Source organism: Xyrauchen texanus, chromosome 18 (genome assembly GCF_025860055.1).
Source record: "Xyrauchen texanus isolate HMW12.3.18 chromosome 18, RBS_HiC_50CHRs, whole genome shotgun sequence".
NCBI classification, from domain to species: Eukaryota; Metazoa; Chordata; class Actinopteri; order Cypriniformes; family Catostomidae; genus Xyrauchen; species Xyrauchen texanus.
In genome coordinates this window covers 30,580,948-30,601,018 of record NC_068293.1, presented here as the reverse complement: position 1 = coordinate 30,601,018, position 20,071 = coordinate 30,580,948, and the positions used below count along the sequence as shown (strand labels likewise).

At 38.6% G+C, this 20,071-nt stretch overlaps 2 protein-coding genes across 2 annotated transcripts in view; both read right to left on the bottom strand.

Moving 5' to 3' along the window:
• The window catches only part of LOC127658647 (protein dopey-2-like), a 36,085-nt gene extending 32,384 nt beyond the window's left edge, over positions 1-3,701 (bottom strand). Inside the window, exon 1 of the mRNA XM_052148030.1 lies at positions 3,559-3,701. The gene's annotated coding sequence lies outside the window, so the exon portion shown is untranslated. The remainder of the gene's footprint in view (positions 1-3,558) is intronic.
• A 3,185-nt stretch (positions 3,702-6,886) lies between these two features.
• LOC127658650 (ATP synthase subunit O, mitochondrial-like) lies at positions 6,887-18,133 on the bottom strand. The gene is made up of 7 exons (XM_052148038.1): positions 18,066-18,133; positions 12,698-12,748; positions 11,959-12,069; positions 11,735-11,864; positions 7,739-7,851; positions 7,448-7,534; positions 6,887-7,123 (listed from the first exon to the last, which is right to left on the bottom strand). Exons 1-7 carry the CDS (start codon positions 18,090-18,092, stop codon positions 7,013-7,015), a joined length of 630 nt encoding a protein of 209 aa, XP_052003998.1. The 5' UTR covers positions 18,093-18,133; the 3' UTR covers positions 6,887-7,012.
• Between the last annotated feature and the right edge of the window lie 1,938 nt (positions 18,134-20,071).

Genomic DNA, 20,071 nt, shown 5'->3' with positions numbered 1-20,071 from the left:
ATATGAAAGGAGAAAAAACACTGATCAGGTGAAATCCTGCACTAACAACTTCTGTGAGTATGCAAAGAGACTAATTCAATGTAAATTTAAGTGAAATCCAGCTAATGAATGAGGGCATCAATTCTGCATGAAGACATTTACTTCACCCATTTCTCTGGCATTTCTAAAGCAAGCATCACTTTTACTACACCTCATATTTAGGGATTTGAACAAATCTCTAACCCTAACTATTTACTACTATTAATTATTTAACTGCACAGAACTGGTCCAGCATTGTTTGTATCCTATTCATTTTCTAATTGATCATATTTTCATCTGGGAGATACAAATTTGTTATTAAAAAAAACATGTCCCGTAAGCACCAGAATATAATATTTTCTGACTTGTGGGTGGGCTATTTTAAATTGGACAAGAAAGCCTTATCCAACCAAAAAAAACACCCACTCAGAACACCTTAGAAATTGCATATTTATTCTATTAAAGGGACGGTTTACCAATAAGAGCGTAGCGATCTCAGGTTTGTTTAAATCCCTTTCGCAGATTTTCTAAAAACAATCAGCTCATAAATGCAGATTACATATGGGCCTACTCATATACTTAATTTAGAAACAGCACATTAAACACAGCCACAGGAAAACAAGTGCAAATGTCCATGGTGGATAATAGTATGGGCATTCATCAGTATGTCTGTGCTGACCAAACAATCGCTTACTGGAGGAGAGACAGAAAGAAAATTGAGGAGGAGAGAGAGAGAGAGAGATGGCATTTAGGACACAAGACATCAATATGATTCTTATTTTCCCAATCAGGTATACATGTAAACATAGACGTTCTTCGACACTGAGAAACACACTCCAAAACCAATGGTCTAAATTGAGCTCATAACAACATATTTGAGCAAACATGCATATTAAACACTCATGAGAGAGTTGCACACACTCATTTGAATATAATAAGCTTCCATTACTACACACTAAACACACACACCATAATCACCAGACTGTATCAGGTAGATTATATTATCTCCCCTTAGACACAATGACATCTGTTAGCACTCCGGTGATAAAAACCCTGAGTGCACACACATGCACACACAGTCACACAGTGTATCACTTACATCTGTTCACTCTGATACTATGAGCCTCAAATGGACATCTAGAGATTTAGAGAGGATTTAACAGAAGTGAGCTCAAGACATGTGCCTGTCTAATGCAAACACATGCACATCTACACAGCCAAACAATCTGACCATGTCTACAACATCTACTTAACTCAAAGTGCTTTCTGTTCAGCTTTCTATTCAAATGAAAAAGAAGTAAAGAGTCACACAGCTAAAGAGCTCCCATTAACATGACTAAGAAGAAGATACTCAAAATAGTACTACTACTACTGTGGATAAAATGCTGTTAATGGGAAATGTTTACGTGTCCTTTTCTTTGACATTTTTTCATTAGTTTGCTGGTTTTGGATCCTGCACCTAAAAAAAATAAGAAATCTGGGTTACAGTGAAGCACTTACAATTGAAGTGAATGGGGCCAATACGTTAACGTTAAATTACTCACTGTTTTAAAAGTACAGCCAAAAGATGTAAACAACATATATATACATATGATTTAATGTTATAAAACCACTTACCTTTTCTGTGTAAAGATATATATATTTTACATATTCATTGCCATGACAATGTAGCACCGTAAAACAATTGATGAACTTTATAGCTCAAACGATACACAAGTTTTAATAGAAGAATTAATGTAAGTGCTTTTATAAAATTGTAAGCTTCACTTTTCTGCCTTTGAACCCTCCAAAAATTGGTCCCATTCACTTCCATTGTAAGTGCCTCACTGTTACCTCGATATTTGCTTTATTAAAGAAAAGGGGGTATGAGTTTAAATAATTTTTTGTGTTTATCAACATTATACCACAAATGTTGTGGACCCAAAACATTCCTTTTAACTGTACAAGATGATTCCTATGATGCATTTAGAATCATTTAAGTCCAATTATCGGATATGCTGCTGAATGTCAAGTAGGCCTACCAACTTCCTTTCCACTGTTTCATTCACACATCAAAGAGATTTTGTGTCTGCCAGGGAGAGGCACAAAGCCACACACACACACACACACACACACACACACACACACACACACACACACACACACACACACACACACACAGACACACAGACACACACAGACACACACAGACACACACAGACACACACAGACACACAGACACACACACACTGATCCTGATCCTGGCTTATGTTAATATCATCAGCAGCTCATGGTTGTTACAATTTCAGTTCACTAAAGAAGCCACAAAGAAGCAACATAAAGCCTTTAAAATGAGGCCAGTGGTTAGTTAGCTCATCAAAATCACAGACAGGGCAATATACTATTACTCAGTTTCTGCAAAGTGTACACATATTGCTTCAATGAAAATTATGAAAAAAATAAATAAATACTGCACAGACAATGAAACCACAACAAAATAGTTACAGAAACTCAATATAACAGAAACACAAGGCTACATAATATTATATGCAAACACCTGTAGCTGTCAGATGAAGATCTTAATAATGTGCCCTAATGAAAGTAAAAAAAATAAATAAAAATAAATAAAAACTGTCCTCAATTGCAGCTGCAGGGGCAAATATTGCCCGTTAATAACAAAAATATATTACTGACACTCATGCTAACATGTATTTAGCTTTTTGCAACAAAAAAGCAAGTTTATTTTTGTCATTATTTTTATATTTCCAATGACAATCAATTTGTACTCCACATACTATGAAATATCTCCATCTTCTACAGAATGGAGACCTATTCTGAGTGATGAGAGTTACTTTATAAAGCAAACACAAAGCCAGCTCTCTCCAATCAATGAATTTATTGTTGGCTAAAAAGATGCACACACTCATTTCGGTCTATTGATTTCCCTGCCAGGGAAATGTACTGCCAGTGTATATGACTGTATGTATGTGTAATAACCATCTATGTCTTAATATGGCAGGTTACTGGGGGAACGGTGGATGAAACAAATTTATACTGTTTACTCTCTGCTATACTCCTTCACAATGATTGAGGAAAAGCCTCATTGATGCAACAGTGAAGCACAGCAGACACAGAACTCTTATGTAACACAAATCTGTCCATGTTGCATCTATTGCATCCTGACTGACACAGAGCATCATATCCATTCTATGTGTACTCCTATCTCAGAGACAGACTGAATCTTGCAAGATATGACCTTTGATCACTGTCAGTGCACAACACACTTTTTATATGCTGAAGACCGCTTAATTGTGTTATTATTATGGGGGATGGTTCACCATACCTTCACATAAAAATTGTCACCCTACTTTAGATGGAAATATAAATGTACTCTGACCAACATTAATCATCATATTCATTGAAAGTTATCTTCTGTTTGAGTTAAAGTCAAAATGACAGAAGTGCTATTAGTATGGACATCAATAATCTGTCCATTATCTCTATATTACATCATGTCAACCACTTCATATTTCATGTTATTTTGAAAACTGAAGGACTCACCTTCTGCAGCAAAACAGGATTGTCGACAGATCGAAAGATCTCGTGCCAAATAAAAAAAAAATTGTAGAATTATCTGGATAGATTGACAGTTCAAAGACGAGAAGACTTGACAGGACAGAAAAGTCATGCTAATATCCAAAGATGCAACCAGCTACAAGTTCCATTTGTGTACACTTCCTGATGGGCGGAGGGGGACGAAAGATGCGGCGGTGACAGGAGGGGTGTGCGGTATGGGGCATTTTTATACAATAAATAAATCCTTAATTTTTGTTTTATTGAGTTTCAATTAAAACTATTTGAACAATCTGATTTAAAATGATATTTTTTACCTGTTCCAGGTCTACGCAAAGACATAATATTCATGTGTCGATGAAATTCTTTGTAAACTTTACCCCTACTCTTTGGTATCTTCCAGGATGTCGTCTGTTTACATTTCTCGCACCCAGCTGTCACATTTTACTGCGGCTGACCACCAGAGCATCATGCGTAGTTTGCACAGGCCGCAGCACAAATTACTTGTAATGTGTTTGAATGGATAACTTTCAAATATATTACTCTTTAGTTATCTATATTAGATGTTACTCAACTCATATGCTCTTTAATAAAATCGGAAATAGTAATCCAGATTCCAGACACAGAATGTTGTATAGCTCAGTTTGTTTTTTACGGGTTTAGGCAAAATGGCTTTAAATAAGTATTCTGTTGGTTTAAAAATGTTAAGGTAACACAAACCTTCGGGTTAAAAATTTAACTTGCTCTGAGATTATAGATATACAGTAGGGGTTAAATCTTTTCGTGGCAGGGAGAGACATCAGACGAGAACCATATTTAACTTGAGTTACAGATCCATGTCCATGATATTCCAAGTCAAAACAACACGCCACTGTTTTCACTACTATATTGAGTTGCTGGTGCCCTCTTGTGTTTTAAAATGATCAGAACATTCACAGACACCCTAATTAAATGTACTGAAGCCCTTTTGATAAACACAAGAAAGGATAGGTATATCAAAGGAAGCATCTTAAGTCAGTAAGTAAAAATGACATATTTACCTTTGTGAAATTATCACAACGATCAAAGCAATGAGTGCCATTATGGCAGCAAAAGAATTGGGTTAAACATTTTGTTGTATGAACTATAATAAATGAAGATCCATTTAAAAATACAAAGATTTTTTTAATATAATATTTCTTAAGTTATATTCAATAAAAGAAAGCTAAACTGTCTCTGGAAAGGATTTAAAAAGAAAAGAATGAGGATTGGCCCTGAAGTGCACAAAACAAAGAAATTTAAAAAGAACACAACACAAATATATTAAGCCACAATACCATGAAATGTAACCACAACACACATAAATTATGCAACAAAACAAATAAAGCCACAACTCAATGAAATTTAACCACAACAAAAATAAATTAAACCACAACACAAATAAATTAAGATACAACACAAATAAATTAAGATACAACACAAATAAATTAAGCCACAACACAACAAAATTAAGCTACAACACAAATACATCGTCACAACACAACAAAATTAAGATACAACACAGATAAATTAAGCCATAACACAATTAAGATACAGCACAAATAAATTAAGCCACAACACAACAAAATTAAGATACAACACAAATAAATTAAGCCACAACACAATTAAGATACAACACAAATACATTGTCACAACACAATTAAGATACAACACAAATAAATTAAGCCACAACACAACAAAATTAAGATACAACACAAATAAATTAAGCCACAACACAATTAAGATACAACACAAATACATTGTCACAACACAATTAAGATACAACACAAATAAATTAAGCCACAACACAACAAAATTAAGATACAGCACAAATAAATTAATCCACAACACAACAAAATTAAGATACAACACAAATAAATTAAGCCACAACACAACAAAATTAAGATACAGCACAAATAAATTAATCCACAACACAACACAAAATGAAGCTACAACACAAATAAATTAAGCTACAACACAAATATTAAGAAAGGAATCACGAATCTTTTTTTGACACAGCAAGACAAATTGTGTTATTTTGCCTTGAGACAACACCATACAATACAGTTAGAGTAATTACAAACTAAGCTACACATGAACAAATGTATTTGCCAAAATGTATTTAGTTAAATTAAATCATAACATAATCAAAACATAAATCTACTTTACTCATATTGGGAATATCTTATCGTGTTCTCATGTCAGCATGCAAAAAAAACAACAACAAAAAAAAAAACCAGGTCTACGTTGCCCCCTAGTGCCTAGGAGCATTTTCGTTGTGTTGTGACTCAATTTATTTGTGTTGTGGCTTAATTTATTTGTGTAGTGGAGGAATTTATGGGTTGTGGCTTAATTTCTTTGTGTTGTGAGCACTGTTGGGTAAGTTACTCCAAAAATGTAATGAATTACAAACTACTAATTACATATTCTATAGTATAATTAGATTACTGTACTAATTACTCTCTGAAAAAGTAATTGCATTAGTTATTACTTTCTAAAACCCTTATCAACCTCAACCAGATGAGAAATATAAGGATTGACATGAAATATTTTTTCAATCTATCAAATAAATAATTAATGAATTGGTCAAAGAATTAAAGGGGGCAGCATTAAATTACAAAATATTAATTTTAACATTAGACGTAAAATTTCGATTTTAAATTCACTATTGTTCTATAGTCTATACAGTATTTAACACAATTACATCACAGCTAATTAAATTACTGAATAAGAGCAATCTCTTTACTTTTTCAGTGAAAATTTTAATTACAGTAATGAATTACTTAGTAATGCATTACACCCAACACTGGTTGCAAGTTAATTTAGTTGTAGCTGGATTTCTTTGTGTTGTGAACTTCAGTTTGCTTTGTAAATTTTGTTGTGCACCTCTGGGCCACTATATGAAATTGTGTAGAAAATTACATGCAGAAAATTGTGTAAATAAAAAAGGGATAGATTTCAATTTTAGTGATCACCCTGCATGTACAGCAACTTAATCTAAATTACATTTATAAACAATCATAACGGTGTTAGACATTTAAATTATACAACTTTCCAAAGGAATGGAATACCTACTCCACAGGCACTCGCACACTTGGTGCTTTTTTCCCCTCTCGATACATTGGTTTTTCTTCCTCAATTGCAATAACATTTTAATGTGGTTGTCATTTAGTAAGGTTTAAAAAGATAGCAATATCAGAATCCAACATATACAGCCTGTAAATAACCAGCAAACCTAAAAGACTGTATTAAATACTAAATCAACACAACACTAAAAACATTAATCATACCAAACAGGTTTAAATGTTAAATAATATTTATTTGGAACGCAACTGGACAATGTCATTCAACTACACAATAGCAGAGAGGACTTTTTTAAAGTCATCTCCTAAATCTCAATTAGGTCTGGATCAGTCCACAGGACTTAGGTCTCCCTGATCACCTTGGTGAGCTTCTGGATCTTCGTCTTGGTAGACATGTCCACATACTTATCACCAATGCTCACAATCATTCCCCCAAGGATGGAGGGATCAGACTGCAGAAAGGAGGAAAAGAAATACAAAGATTTAGATAACATGATTACAATATATATGAAAGATCTCTTTTAAAACAGAATTATGCTAATTCTAATATATTTTCAGATTTCTCTAAACTGTAAAAAAACTAGCAAATGACAAAACAGATGCAAGCAGATATCAAAAGATCAAAAACAAGACATCATTTAAACAAAATCCGATCTTTTGCTAGCTAACCCAAATAACCATGTTAAGTAAAATAAATAATAAAAAAAATGTATTTGGTATGACATTGGTGCTTTAGGAATAAAATTAAGCCCAGCATCTGGAACAAGCCATCATACCTTGGTCTCAAGCTTGATGGTCTCGCCCTTGGCAAGGAAACCATTCAGTGCCACCTTCAAATCTGCCAGATTAGCTTCATCCAAAGGCTGCATGCACAGACATTCAACACAATATACAGATAAAACATATTTATACATGCTGCGATGTAGTTTTTATTTTTTATTCGTATAATATTAAGCAATTTGTAAAAGAACACAGCCAGCATTACAATGAAAGTTGTCATAAGTGATGTAGTGACATTGAGGTTAAACAATATTTTCATACAAGCATGCATTTAAAACACAGCCAACCTGGGCAGTGGTGACAGAGCATGTGACCTCTCCTCTATGGGCACTCATCATTTTGCTAAAGGCTGTGATGACATCAGTGGTCAAGGTCAAGCGGCCATTTTCTGCTAGGACATCTGTGAATGAAATTCATTGAGACAATTGCATATTCAGTCATTTTTAATTCAAGTTAATTCACAGGAATAGTTCACCAAAAAATTTAACTTTTCATCATTTACTCACCCTCATGCCATCCCAGATATGTATGACTTTGATTCTTCTGCAGAACACAAATTAATATTTTTAGAAGAATATCTCAGCTCTATAGGTCCATGCAATGCAAGCCAACAGGGTCCAAAACTTTAAAGCACATTAAAAGCACATAAAGGCAGAATAAAAGTAATCCATATAACTCCAGTGGTTAAATCTGTATCTTCAGAAGCAAAACGATAGGTGTGGGTGAGAAACAGATCAATATACACTGATCGGCCACAACATTAAAACCACCTGCCTAATATCGTGTAGGTCCCATTCGAGGCACGGCTACACAAGTCCTCTGTAGGTGTCCTGTGGTATCTGGCACCAAGATGTTAGCAGCAGATCCTTTAAGTCCACTAAGAAGCAAGGTGGGACCTCCGTGGATCGACTTGTCCAGCACATCCCATAGACCCTCAATCGAATTGAGATATGGGGAACTTGGAGGCCAAGTCAATACATTAAACTCTTTGTCATGTTCCTCAAACCATTCCTGAACAATTTTTGCAGTGTGGCAGGGCGAATTATCCTGCTGAAAGAGACCACTGCCATCAGGGAATATCGTTGCCATGAAGGGGTATACGTAGCCTGCGACAATCTTTTTTTTATTGATTCATACATGCACAACAAAGAAAAACCCAACACATATACAACAAATCAACATTTAACGTTCAACCCCCACTAATTTCCCTACCCATTCACCAACCCCACCCTGACATCACACACACACAAAAAAATAAAATAAAAAAAATAAAAATATTTATATATATAATAAAACACACATAATTAAATGGTCTGCAAAAATCTTTAGGTAGATGGTAAATGTCAAAATAACATTCACAGGAATGCCAGGACCAAAGGTTTCCAAGCAGAACATTGCCCAGAGCATCACACTGTCTCCGCCAGCCTGCTTTCTTCCCATAGTGCATCCTGCTGCCATCTCTTCCTCAGGTAAACAACGCACACGCAATCGGCCATCCACATGATCTAAAAGAAAATGTGATTCATCAGACCAGGCCTCCTTCCATTGCTCCATGGTCCAGTTCCGATTCTCAGGTGCCCATTTTAGGTGCTTTCGGCAGTGGACATGGGTCAGCATGGGCACTCTGTCCAGCCTGCACTGCAAGCTGCGATGCACTGTGTGTTCTGACACCTTTCTTTCATGTTCTAGAATTACGTTTTTCAGCAATTTGTGCTACAGTAGTTCTTCTGTGGGATCAGACCAGACGGGCTAGCCTTCACTCCACACATGCATCAATGAGCCTTGGCACCCATGACCCTGTCACTGGTTGTCCTTCCTTGGACCACTTTTGTTAGGTACTAGCCACTGCATACCGGGAACACCCCACAAGACTTGCCGTTTTGGAGATGCTCTGAACACAATTTCGCTCAGATCTTTAAGCTTGCCCATTTTTCCTGCTTCCAACACATGAAATTAAAGAACTGACTGTTCACTTGCTGCATATTTATCCCACTCTTTGGCAGGTGCCATTGTAATGAAATAATAAATGTCATTCACTTCACCTGTCGGTGGTTTTAATGTCTTTTTTTATTATAAGTTCTCCTTCCTGGCCAGTAGGTGGCGATATGCACAAAGAATGTGAATCACCAAAAAACAAAAGAAGATCTCCTAGGAGAGAAGAGCACTTTGGAAGGCTGGTGAAAGTGGACATTTATAGTATAAAAGTATTTAAATATTCATCGGTTTCTCATCGACACCTATAATATCGCTTCTGAAGACATAGATTAAACCACTGAGTCATTTGAATTACTTTTATGCTGCCTTTGTGTTTTATGAGCTTCAAAGTTTTTCACACCATTGAATCGCATCGAATGGACCTACAGAGCTGATATATTCTTCAGAAAATCTTTGTGTAAGCAGAAGAAATTCATGCACATGTGGGATGGCATGACGGTGAGTAAATGATGAGATAATTTTCATTTTTGTGTGAACTATTCCTGCAATATATACACTTTCAACCCTTTAAATGTGCACATGTACCAATTTTAATATACAGGTCCTTCTCAAAAAATTTGCATATTGTGATAAAGGTCATTAAAATTAAACTTTCATATATTTTAGATTCATTGCACACCAACTGAAATATTTCAGGTCTTTTATTGTTTTAATACTGATGATTTTGGCATACAGCTCATGAAAGCCCAAATTTCCTATCTCAAAAAATTAGCATATTTCATCCGACCAATAAAAGAAGTGTTTTTAATACAAAAAAAGTCAACCTTCAAATAATTATGTTCAGTTATGCACTCAATACTTGGTCGGGAATCCTTTTGCAGAAATGACTGCTTCAATGCGGCGTGGCATGGAGGCAATCAGCCTGTGGCACTGCTGAGGTGTTATGGAGGCCCAGGATGCTTCGATGGCGGCCTTAAGCTCATCCAGAGTGTTGGGTCTTATGTCTCTCAACTTTCTCTTCACAATATCCCACAGATTCTCTATGGGGTTCAGGTCAGGAGAGTTGGCAGGCCAATTGAGCACAGTAATACCATGGTCAGTAAACCATTTACCAGTGGTTTTGGCACTATGAGCAGGTGCCAGGTCGTGCTAAAAATGAAATCTTCATCTCCATAAAGCTTTTCAGCAGATGGAAGCATGAAGTGCTCCAAAATCTCCTGATAGCTAGCTGCATTGACCCTGCCCTTGATAAAACACAGTGGACCAACACCAGCAGCTGACATGGCACCCCAGACCATCACTGACTGTGGGTACTTGACACTGGACTTCAGGCATTTTGGCATTTCCTTCTCCCCAGTCTTCCTCCAGACTCTGGCACCTTGATTTCCGAATGACATGCAAAATTTGCTTTCATCCGAAAAAAGTACTTGGACCACTGAGCAACAGTCCAGTGCTGCTTCTCTGTAGCCACTGGTTCAAAAGTGGCTTGACCTGGTGAATGCGGCACCTGTAGCCCATTTCCTGCACACGCCTGTGCACGGTGGCTCTGGATGTTTCTACTCCAGACTCAGTCCACTGCTTCCGCAGGTCCCCCAAGGTCTGGAATCGGTCCTTCTCCACAATCTTCCTCAGGGTCCGGTCACCTCTTCTCATTGTGCAGAGTTTTTTACCACACTTTTTCCTTCCCACAGACTTCACACTGAGGTGCCTTGATACAGCACTCTGGGAACAGCCTATTTGTTCAGAAATTTCTTTCTGTGTCTTACCCTCTTACTTGAGGGTGTCAATGATGGCCTTCTGGACAGCAGTCAGGTCGGCAGTCTTACCCATGATTGCGGTTTTGAGTAATGAAACAGGCTGGGAGTTTTTAAAAGCCTCAGGAATCTTTTTCAGGTGTTTAGAGTTAATTAGTTGATTCAGATGATTAGGTTAATAGCTCGTTTAGAGACCCTTTTCATGATATGCTAATTTTTTGAGATAGGAATTTTGGGTTTTCATGAGCTGTATGCCAAAATCATCAGTATTAAAACAATAAAAGACCTGAAATATTTCAGTTGGTGTGCAATGAATCTAAAATATATGAAAGTTTAATTTTTATCATTACATTATGGAAAATAATGAACTTTATCACAATATGCAAATTTTTTGAGAAGGACCTGTAATTCTAGCTCGCATTTACAAATTCTGCCTTTGCTTTTTAACTACAGGTAACTCTCCTTGATACTTTGATCTAATATATGGAATAATTCTGAGAAAATGTACTTGTAATTGTTAATAACAAGGGAAGTTACAAGTTAATTAATTGCAGCTCCCAGTGTATCAACATGGTTGCTTGTCAGACAACTCACTGATGAAATTGATGGTAATGGGGGAGAGTTTTGCCTGGGTCAGGGCATCAACGAAAGTCTTCTGTTTGATATTGCGCTTGACATGGGGGTTCATTGCAATACTTGACAGCTTAGGATCCTTAATCAAGCTCTAGCAAAGGAGAAAAGAAGAAAGATTTAAGAACTGGTTGAAGAAATGTGTGAAACAATATGAAACAATGATAGGGATACAAAGTGCAACTCACAGCCACACGACCAAGTTCCTGTTCCACCTTATCAAGGTTCTTCTGCTTGCTGGCAGCAGAGAACAGGGCAGTAGCATAGCGTCCCTCAACTCCAAAGACCTGGATAGGGGGCTGGATAGACATATTATGGTAAGAATGAACCCTCGAGTGCAAAACAACTTAAATTACAGTCTGCATAAATGGAGAATAAACCATGTGCGGATAACCCATGCTCTAATTGCGCGCAGCGTGCAAAAAGGAGTTTAGAGAAATAACCTCTCTCCTTTTGAGTTACATCACGGCACATCCAGTAAATCGGTATATGTGATCATGTGGAGATGAACGAACCCCTAAATGATAGAAATCTGCCCATTTCTAGACCAACAAGAATTAATCAAACAGCCCAGATAAACCTCAGATGCCTGGTATATTGTTATGTGTGATAATATTATATAATATTTATATAATATTAGGAATATGAATTTCACAACTTATCATACAATTCCTACAAAATTCCCATGATAACCAAAATATCATAGTATAATTATTAACAGAAAAAAATATTCAAAATGTAATCTCCTTCACACTTTCAGAATCTGTCATTTTGCTTAGATTCTTCTTTTTTGATGACAGTGGAGGCTAACATGCATGTGTACTGCAGTTACTTTTTATAAGAGATGACAGACATGCTGCGTTTAGCTGTTTTATCTGTATGAAATTACTTTTTGTTGATATTATTGACAAGAATGTTTTTTCTTACCTTGACAAGTGTTGCTGCCGGTCGAATCACAGAGGTGCTAAGCTGACGCACCTGTGGAAAAAGAAACAGAATATTATGATAGATTTATGAAATAAAATGTCTCCCCTGAGACGAGGGGAACGAGACATTGAGTCACTAAGGTGACGTATATGGGGAGTGTCCTTCCCATACTACATGACTAAGTTGAAACCTCTCTACAATAATACGGATTCTAACATCGGCTATGTTGTTTGAGCACCACCCTTTTATGTACAAATCTGTCCGCTATAAAACCATTCCACCAAATTTTCTGAGCGCATCACTCACACCTCAAAGAATTCTGAGTCTTGTAGTGCGGCCAGCTTACGCAATGTCCTGTTCCCCTCGTCTCAGGGAACGAGGTTAAGTTCGTTAGCGAGATGTACCCTTATGCCGCCGTACACTTGACATTGCGTTAATAAGCTGACACATATGGGGAATAGAGTCCCATCATGCTGCACTACACAACATAACCTTCCAGGTAGGAAACATGATGCCACGGAACGGCGACTGACATGAGTATTCCGCAAGTGAATGACCCTTATGGTCAGCCAGAATAAATGGAGGAGGAAAAAAGTCTTGAAGGTGAACCACCTGCGCTCTGAAGGGTGTGGTTATAACCTTAGGCACATAGCCTTTTCTGGGTTTGCGCACAACACAGATTGTGCTCGATCGTTGTAAACACTAGCTCTGACACACTCTTGAGGACTTGCCATGCATTCACGCAGCAGGACAGCAGGCTTATTAATTCATATGAAACAACCTCCATTGCGTTCTTTGCAAGAAGATTGTGTATTTTGGCTCGTAACACCGGCGCATCTTCAGACGGAACCGTGGAAGACAGAACACCATTGAAATGGGATGGTCGTTTTTAGCACTCAGTCGGAATGCCGGTAAGAGCTTGCCACATGCCTGCGTATTGAGACAGAGGGCAATTTGTGAAGTGGGAAAGATTTTTATTGAAAAAGTGTGAGCATCTCGTGCATGTGCAATGAGCGCTGTACTCTTTTTGCAATCTTTGTATGTTCATACATGATATAATGTGCTGCTCACTGTTGGGAAGCGGTTGTGCATAATGTGTGGGCTTTGAAGTGGGAAATTTAGCCAGATGCTGGCCCAAGACAGAGTGGCAGCGAGCCGGTTGTGATGAAGTACTGCTCCGTTTTGGCATAAAATGTCTTATTGCTGAGTGTTGCAGAGTCGTGAAGTAGCGCTTAGCAAATATATCCACAGAGCCTCCGAAAAGGCCGGCTGGAGACTTTTCCAACATTATGCATAGGGTAAGCCAGATGTGACAATCCAACAACACCAGGTTGCACATTGACTTGCCAATGGCCTGTGCAGTGACATTTGTCGCTTACAGTGCTAAGTCCATAGCGGTGCGGAGCTCTTTGAAAGTCTCTGGATCGTAGCCTTGCACGTCCATTTGTTTGAGGAGTTTAGCTTGGAAAACTTGGAGCAATGTCATCGCGTGGAGTGCTGAAACAGTTTGGCTCACCGCTGAGTATGCTTTTCCAGCCAGAGCGGACGATAGTCAACATGGCTTAGATAGATGAAACGGGGTGTGTGTTCCAAGCCCTGCTACTCGCCGGACATAGGTGTTCCTCTACCGCCTCTTTCGTGGGGGTATAGTTGGGCATAAATTTTGTCTTCCCCGTGGTCTACTTTATTGAGAAGAATGGAATCGCTGTGCGAGTGAGCTGAATAGGACACAAGCCAGGATTTTGTCAGTTCGTTTTGAACTTCCGGGAAGAATGGGTCAGATCTTCAGAACACAGTCACTTGACGGCGTCTGGACTGCACAAACCATTCATCAAGGTGAGGTTTTTTTCAGGTTTCTCAGGAGATTACTCGAGACTGAGCTCTTTGACCACCCTTGAAAGGAAGCAAAGCCTTTCCTTTTCAGTGGCGCATACATGCTCCTCACCCTCGCTGATGGAAGGGGTGGCAGCGTTATCCACGGACCACTCGCCAGATGCAGCGAGAGACGTATCATCATCCCCAGCTTCAGAACCACCGAACGTGATGAGGCGGCGAGCTCCTAGAGAGGACTGAAGCTTGTCACACACTTAATGTATCGGCAAAGACACAGAACATAGAGACTGAGGGGCTAGCTGTGCTGGCATGAGGTCCACCTCAAATTCATCCTGCTCAACCTCACCGCCCCACCGTGCCTCCTCATGAGATCCCTCGGGATTCACAGAAGAGGCATGCAGGAGGGCGCATGAGGCTGAACCATCCCTCAGAACGAGGGTGATTCGTGAGCGAAGCACCTTGACTCATGCCCTCACAGTGAGAGCAGTCGGTTTCAATGATAATTGTCTCTGCATCGGCGCGGCCCAGACAGTGAATGAAGCGCTCATGCTGATTGGACAGCGGGATGTATCCCTCGACTAAAAAAAACACTTACAGAACGTCATCTTTAAAAAAAAAAAAAACGCTAACACATAAGTGGCTCTTTTAGTTTATCTATCTATATATATATATATATATATATATATATATATATACAGTGAGGAAAATAAGTATTTGAACACCCTGCTATTTTGCAAGTTCTCCCACTTAGAAATCATGGAGGGGTCTAAAATTGTCATCGTAGGTGCATGTCCACTGTGAGAGACATAATCTAAAAAAAAATCCAGAAATCACAATGTATGATTTTTTAACTATTTATTTGTATGATACAGCTGCAAATAAGTATTTGAACACCTGTCTATCAGCTAGAATTCTGACCCTCAAAGACCTGTTAGTCTGCCTTTAAAATGTCCACCTCCACTCCATTTATTATCCTAAATTAGATGCACCTATTTGAGGTCGTTAGGTGCATAAAGACACCTGTCCACCCCATACAATCAGTAAGAATCCAACTACTAACATGGCCAAGACCAAAGAGCTGTCCAAAGACACTAGAGACAAAATTGTACACCTCCACAAGGCTGGAAAGGGCTACGGGAAATTGCCAAGCAGCTTGGTGAAAAAAGGTCCACTGTTGGAGCAATCATTAGAAAATGGAAGAAGCTAAACATGACTGTCAATCTCCCTCGGACTGGGGCTCCATGCAAGATCTCACCTCGTGGGGTCTCAATGATCCTAAGAAAGGTGAGAAATCAGCCCAGAACTACACGGGAGGAGCTGGTCAATGACCTGAAAAGAGCTGGGACCACCGTTTCCAAGGTTACTGTTGGTAATACACTAAGACGTCATGGTTTGAAATCATCCATGGCACGGAAGGTTCCCCTGCTTAAACCAGCACATGTCAAGGCCCATCTTAAGTTTGCCAATGACCATTTGGATGATCCAGAGGAGTCATGGGAGAAAGTCATGTGGTCAGATGAGACCAAAATAGAACTTTTGGTCATAATTCCACTAACCGTGTTTGGAGGAAGAAGAATGATGAGTACCATCCCAAGAACACCATCCCTACTGTGAAGCATGGGGGTGGTAGCATCATGCTTTGGGGGTGTTTTTCTGCACATGGGACAGGGCTGACTGCACTGTATTAAGGAGAGGATGACCGGGGCCATGTATTGCGAGATTTTGGGGAACAACCTCCTTCCCTCAGTTAGAGCATTGAAGATGGGTCGAGGGTGGGTCTTCCAACATGACAATGACCCAAAGCACACAGCCAGGATAACCAAGGAGTGGCTCTGTAAGAAGCATATCAAGGTTCTGGCGTGGCCTAGCCAGTCTCTAGACCTAAACCCAATAGAGAATCTTTGGAGGGAGCTCAAACTCCATGTTTCTCAGCGACAGCCCAGAAACCTGACTGATCTAGAGAAGATCTGTGTGGAGGAGTGGGCCAAAATCCCTCCTGCAGTGTGTGCAAACCTGGTGAAAAACTACAGGAAACATTTGACCTCTGTAATTGCAAACAAAGGCTACTGTACCAAATATTAACATTGATTTTCTCAGGTGTTCAAATACTTATTTGCAGCTGTATCATACAAATAAATAGTTACAAAATCATACATTGTGATTTCTGGATTTTTTTTTAGATTATGTCTCTCACAGTGGACATGCACCTCACGATGACAATTTCAGACCCCTCCATGATTTAAAAGTGGGAGAACTTGCAAAATAGCAGGGTGTTCAAATACTTATTTTCCTCACTGTATATATGTATATATATATGTATATATATATATATATATATATATATATATATATATAAAATGGAATCAGGAAGCTGAAGCGGCCCGTTCTCCAACCAAGCATCAAGGTTGAGTAAATGTTTGCCAGAACACTGCAGGGGAGCAGAGTCTTATTGATGCCATGAGGATCCTGCCAGCTCAATTGTGTATGTTAATGGCGACGTAGTAGAGTGTGGCAGGGCGGAGGGCGGGGCCGGGTCGTGATCCTACACACCCGGTCCAGTATTAGCCTAATCAAGCCTCCGTGAGGGATAAGGGTCGACTGCAGAGGATCGTGCGAGAGAGAGAGATCGTTTACGGACATGTCCGTCGTGTGTGTGTCTTCTGTTTTAGTTTGAAATTAAACTTATTTATATTGAAAAGCCGGTTCTCGCCTCCTCCTTTCCATTGATCGCTTTACATATAGGACTACTAGACCAGAGATAAATCGTTGTCGTGAAAGAAGAATATTCTGAGGAATCGTGTTTGCATACCCGATTTTATACCGGACAGCTTCTCGCCTAAAAGGGCGGGGCTCAAACACTCTAGCCAATATTATAATTCGTGTTATTGTAGAGAAGTTTCAACTAGGTCGTGTAGAAGGACACTCCCCATATGCGTCAGCTTAGTGAGGCAATGTCAAGTGTACTCAGTCGTAAAGGAACAGACTACTGACTACTGGTTACACGACCATTTAATTACTGACCGTGTCTCAAAGTCTGCGAACCTAGACAACATTTCTGGGCATCATACGATTCCCAAAAGTGCTGCACGCGCCTATGATGCACACAAATGCTGTCTACTAGGTAAGCAGCTCGATGGGTTTGGAGACAGACACTGAGTTCAATCACATTTTTACTAACTGTAAATAACTGTAACCTTCAGAATGAGCATGCACAAAACAAAAACACATCAGGCCATTTTGTAAACAAGTTAAAAAAAATCTATAATTCATGCAAGCTTAGTTGCGAGAATGTAATGAGTATTTAAAAAATATAACATGGATTATTAACTACTCAAGGCCACACGGTTCGACTGATTGTTCATGCTGCGGTTGAGAAACTGCCTATCAAGGCCTCTTTCAGTTATCAGGTGGAAAAAAATCACCTTGGTTACATGTCAAATCATTAAAGTTTCAAAAGATTGTATAGCTTTAACAACACATAACCAGCCAGTTCGTAATTTGCCAAACAACAATAAAGGTTTTAAGAATATCACACCTGACGCCCCAGTCCTAGCGCTGCCATTTTTCCCTGTGACTGTGTAGGTCAAAAGCACTGCGCATGCGTCAGAGTCTAAGAAGAAAAAAGCAAGAGCGCAGCTCTTGCATTGTGGGAAATGTAGTAATTCTTATAAGTGGGGAATTATTCGAAAAGATTACAGGGTGGGACACGAGTTTACCATTTTAGAAAAAGCGGTTATTATTTATATAATGTGCCCGGTTGTTTTATTTGGGAGCAGGCTTTACCTTATCTCAATCAGCAAGATTTGTCTTCATTTACACACCTTGATGTTGTTCCAAACCCTTAGGACTTTCTTTCTTCTGTGGAACACAAAAGTAGATGTTAGGTAGTATGCTAGTTTCAGTCACCATTCTCTTTCCTTGTATGTTTTTTTAATTCAGTGAAAGGGAACAGTGACTGAAGATGTAATTCTGCCTATAATCTTTTGTGTTTCTTTTGACTAAATTATGAAATTTTTATATTTTTGTGGTGAAATATCCTTTTAAACCTTTTGTACATCTTGCATTTAGTGGTCAGTCCAAAACCTGTACAATGGTAAATCTTGAGGACATTGTACAATTTGCAAAAGAGCGTATCATTTTTTAAAAATTTTTATAATGTTATTACAGTTTGAAAGCATAAATAAAGATGAACTGTTTTTGACCTTCAATCTTGTGCTGAATTCCATTAGCCTAAAGCGCACATGGTCATTTCCAACTATGCAGCCAGGATCCCTCTAGCATATCTTTTTAACTTTATATGTCTTCCTCAAAAATGGGTGATTTAAAATAAAATTGCAGTCATTCACTGACTACATTCGTTTATCTCAGATGATTTGACATCCTTGTCTTATGTTTTGGAATTGTTTGTTTGTTTTTATCACAGCCCACACTATTTCAAGTAGGTCAGGTGCAAATGACATCATTTTGCTGTTGGGTGTTCGCTGTCCTTTTTTTACATATCACGGCACAGTTTTGTAGTCCGTTCTGCGGACTCCATAAGTAAAAAAACTCCATTATTTTCTCCATGTTGGTTAATGGAGAAAATAAACTTGGGAGAAACCAGGATCACTGTGGGGGCCAGTTCCCCACTGGCTAAACAGCATGAATATTAGTTATTTATGTGCAGTGCAAGTCATGGTTTAAAATGAGTAAACTAAGCAAGTGTTAAGGGTCAGTGTTTAAACAAAGATTTTATATGAACTGTAAGATTAATGACTAACGTCTTTGAGGTTCAGCCTGGATTAAATGCAGAAGTTCACATTGGTGCATTGTCCTTTGCTAGTTGGCTGATGAAGGCTTTTGTTTGCAAATAATTGATGTAAATAGTTTATGTATTCCATTTTAAGAGTGTAGTCCATCATTAGACCAAGGTGATGCAGGCAGAGATCAGTGAGGTGCATCGCAGTTCAACCAGCAGGTCATTTCGGTGAGGCCTATCCTAAGTCCAAGGTTCAGGCAGTGGCATATGAAGTATCCCATGTCTTATGGTTGGAGTTGGCATCAGTTCATCCCCTGAAGTCCATCGTAATAGACTGAAGTGATGTCTGGCTAGCACCGGCTGTGTTTAGTCATCATCACTCTGAGACACATAGCAGTGGAGTCCGACACCAAGCAGGAATGGCGGTGGATCTGGCCAGCTTTGGTAACCTCTGCATATTTGCCACCACCAGCAGACTCTGCAACAGTTTCTTCCCTGAGGCAGTCAGATTACTCAACACCCTGCTGCCTCCTAATGCTCACATGGCCTAGTCAAACACCTGACTCAGTATGACTCAAAAACTTTGCACACCTGCAATTTACAAAGCTGCATCAGTTACTTATTATTATGGAACTCATATATGCTATACTTTTTCTATACCTAAATATACATATAATTATGCTATACTTATTGCTGCTACACTACAAAATATTTTACAGTCTAAAGCTCATTTTCTGTGTTTTCTTGCCCTGTGTATTTCTTGTCATATGTATCTATTGTTCTGTTCTGTGCATTTATTGTCC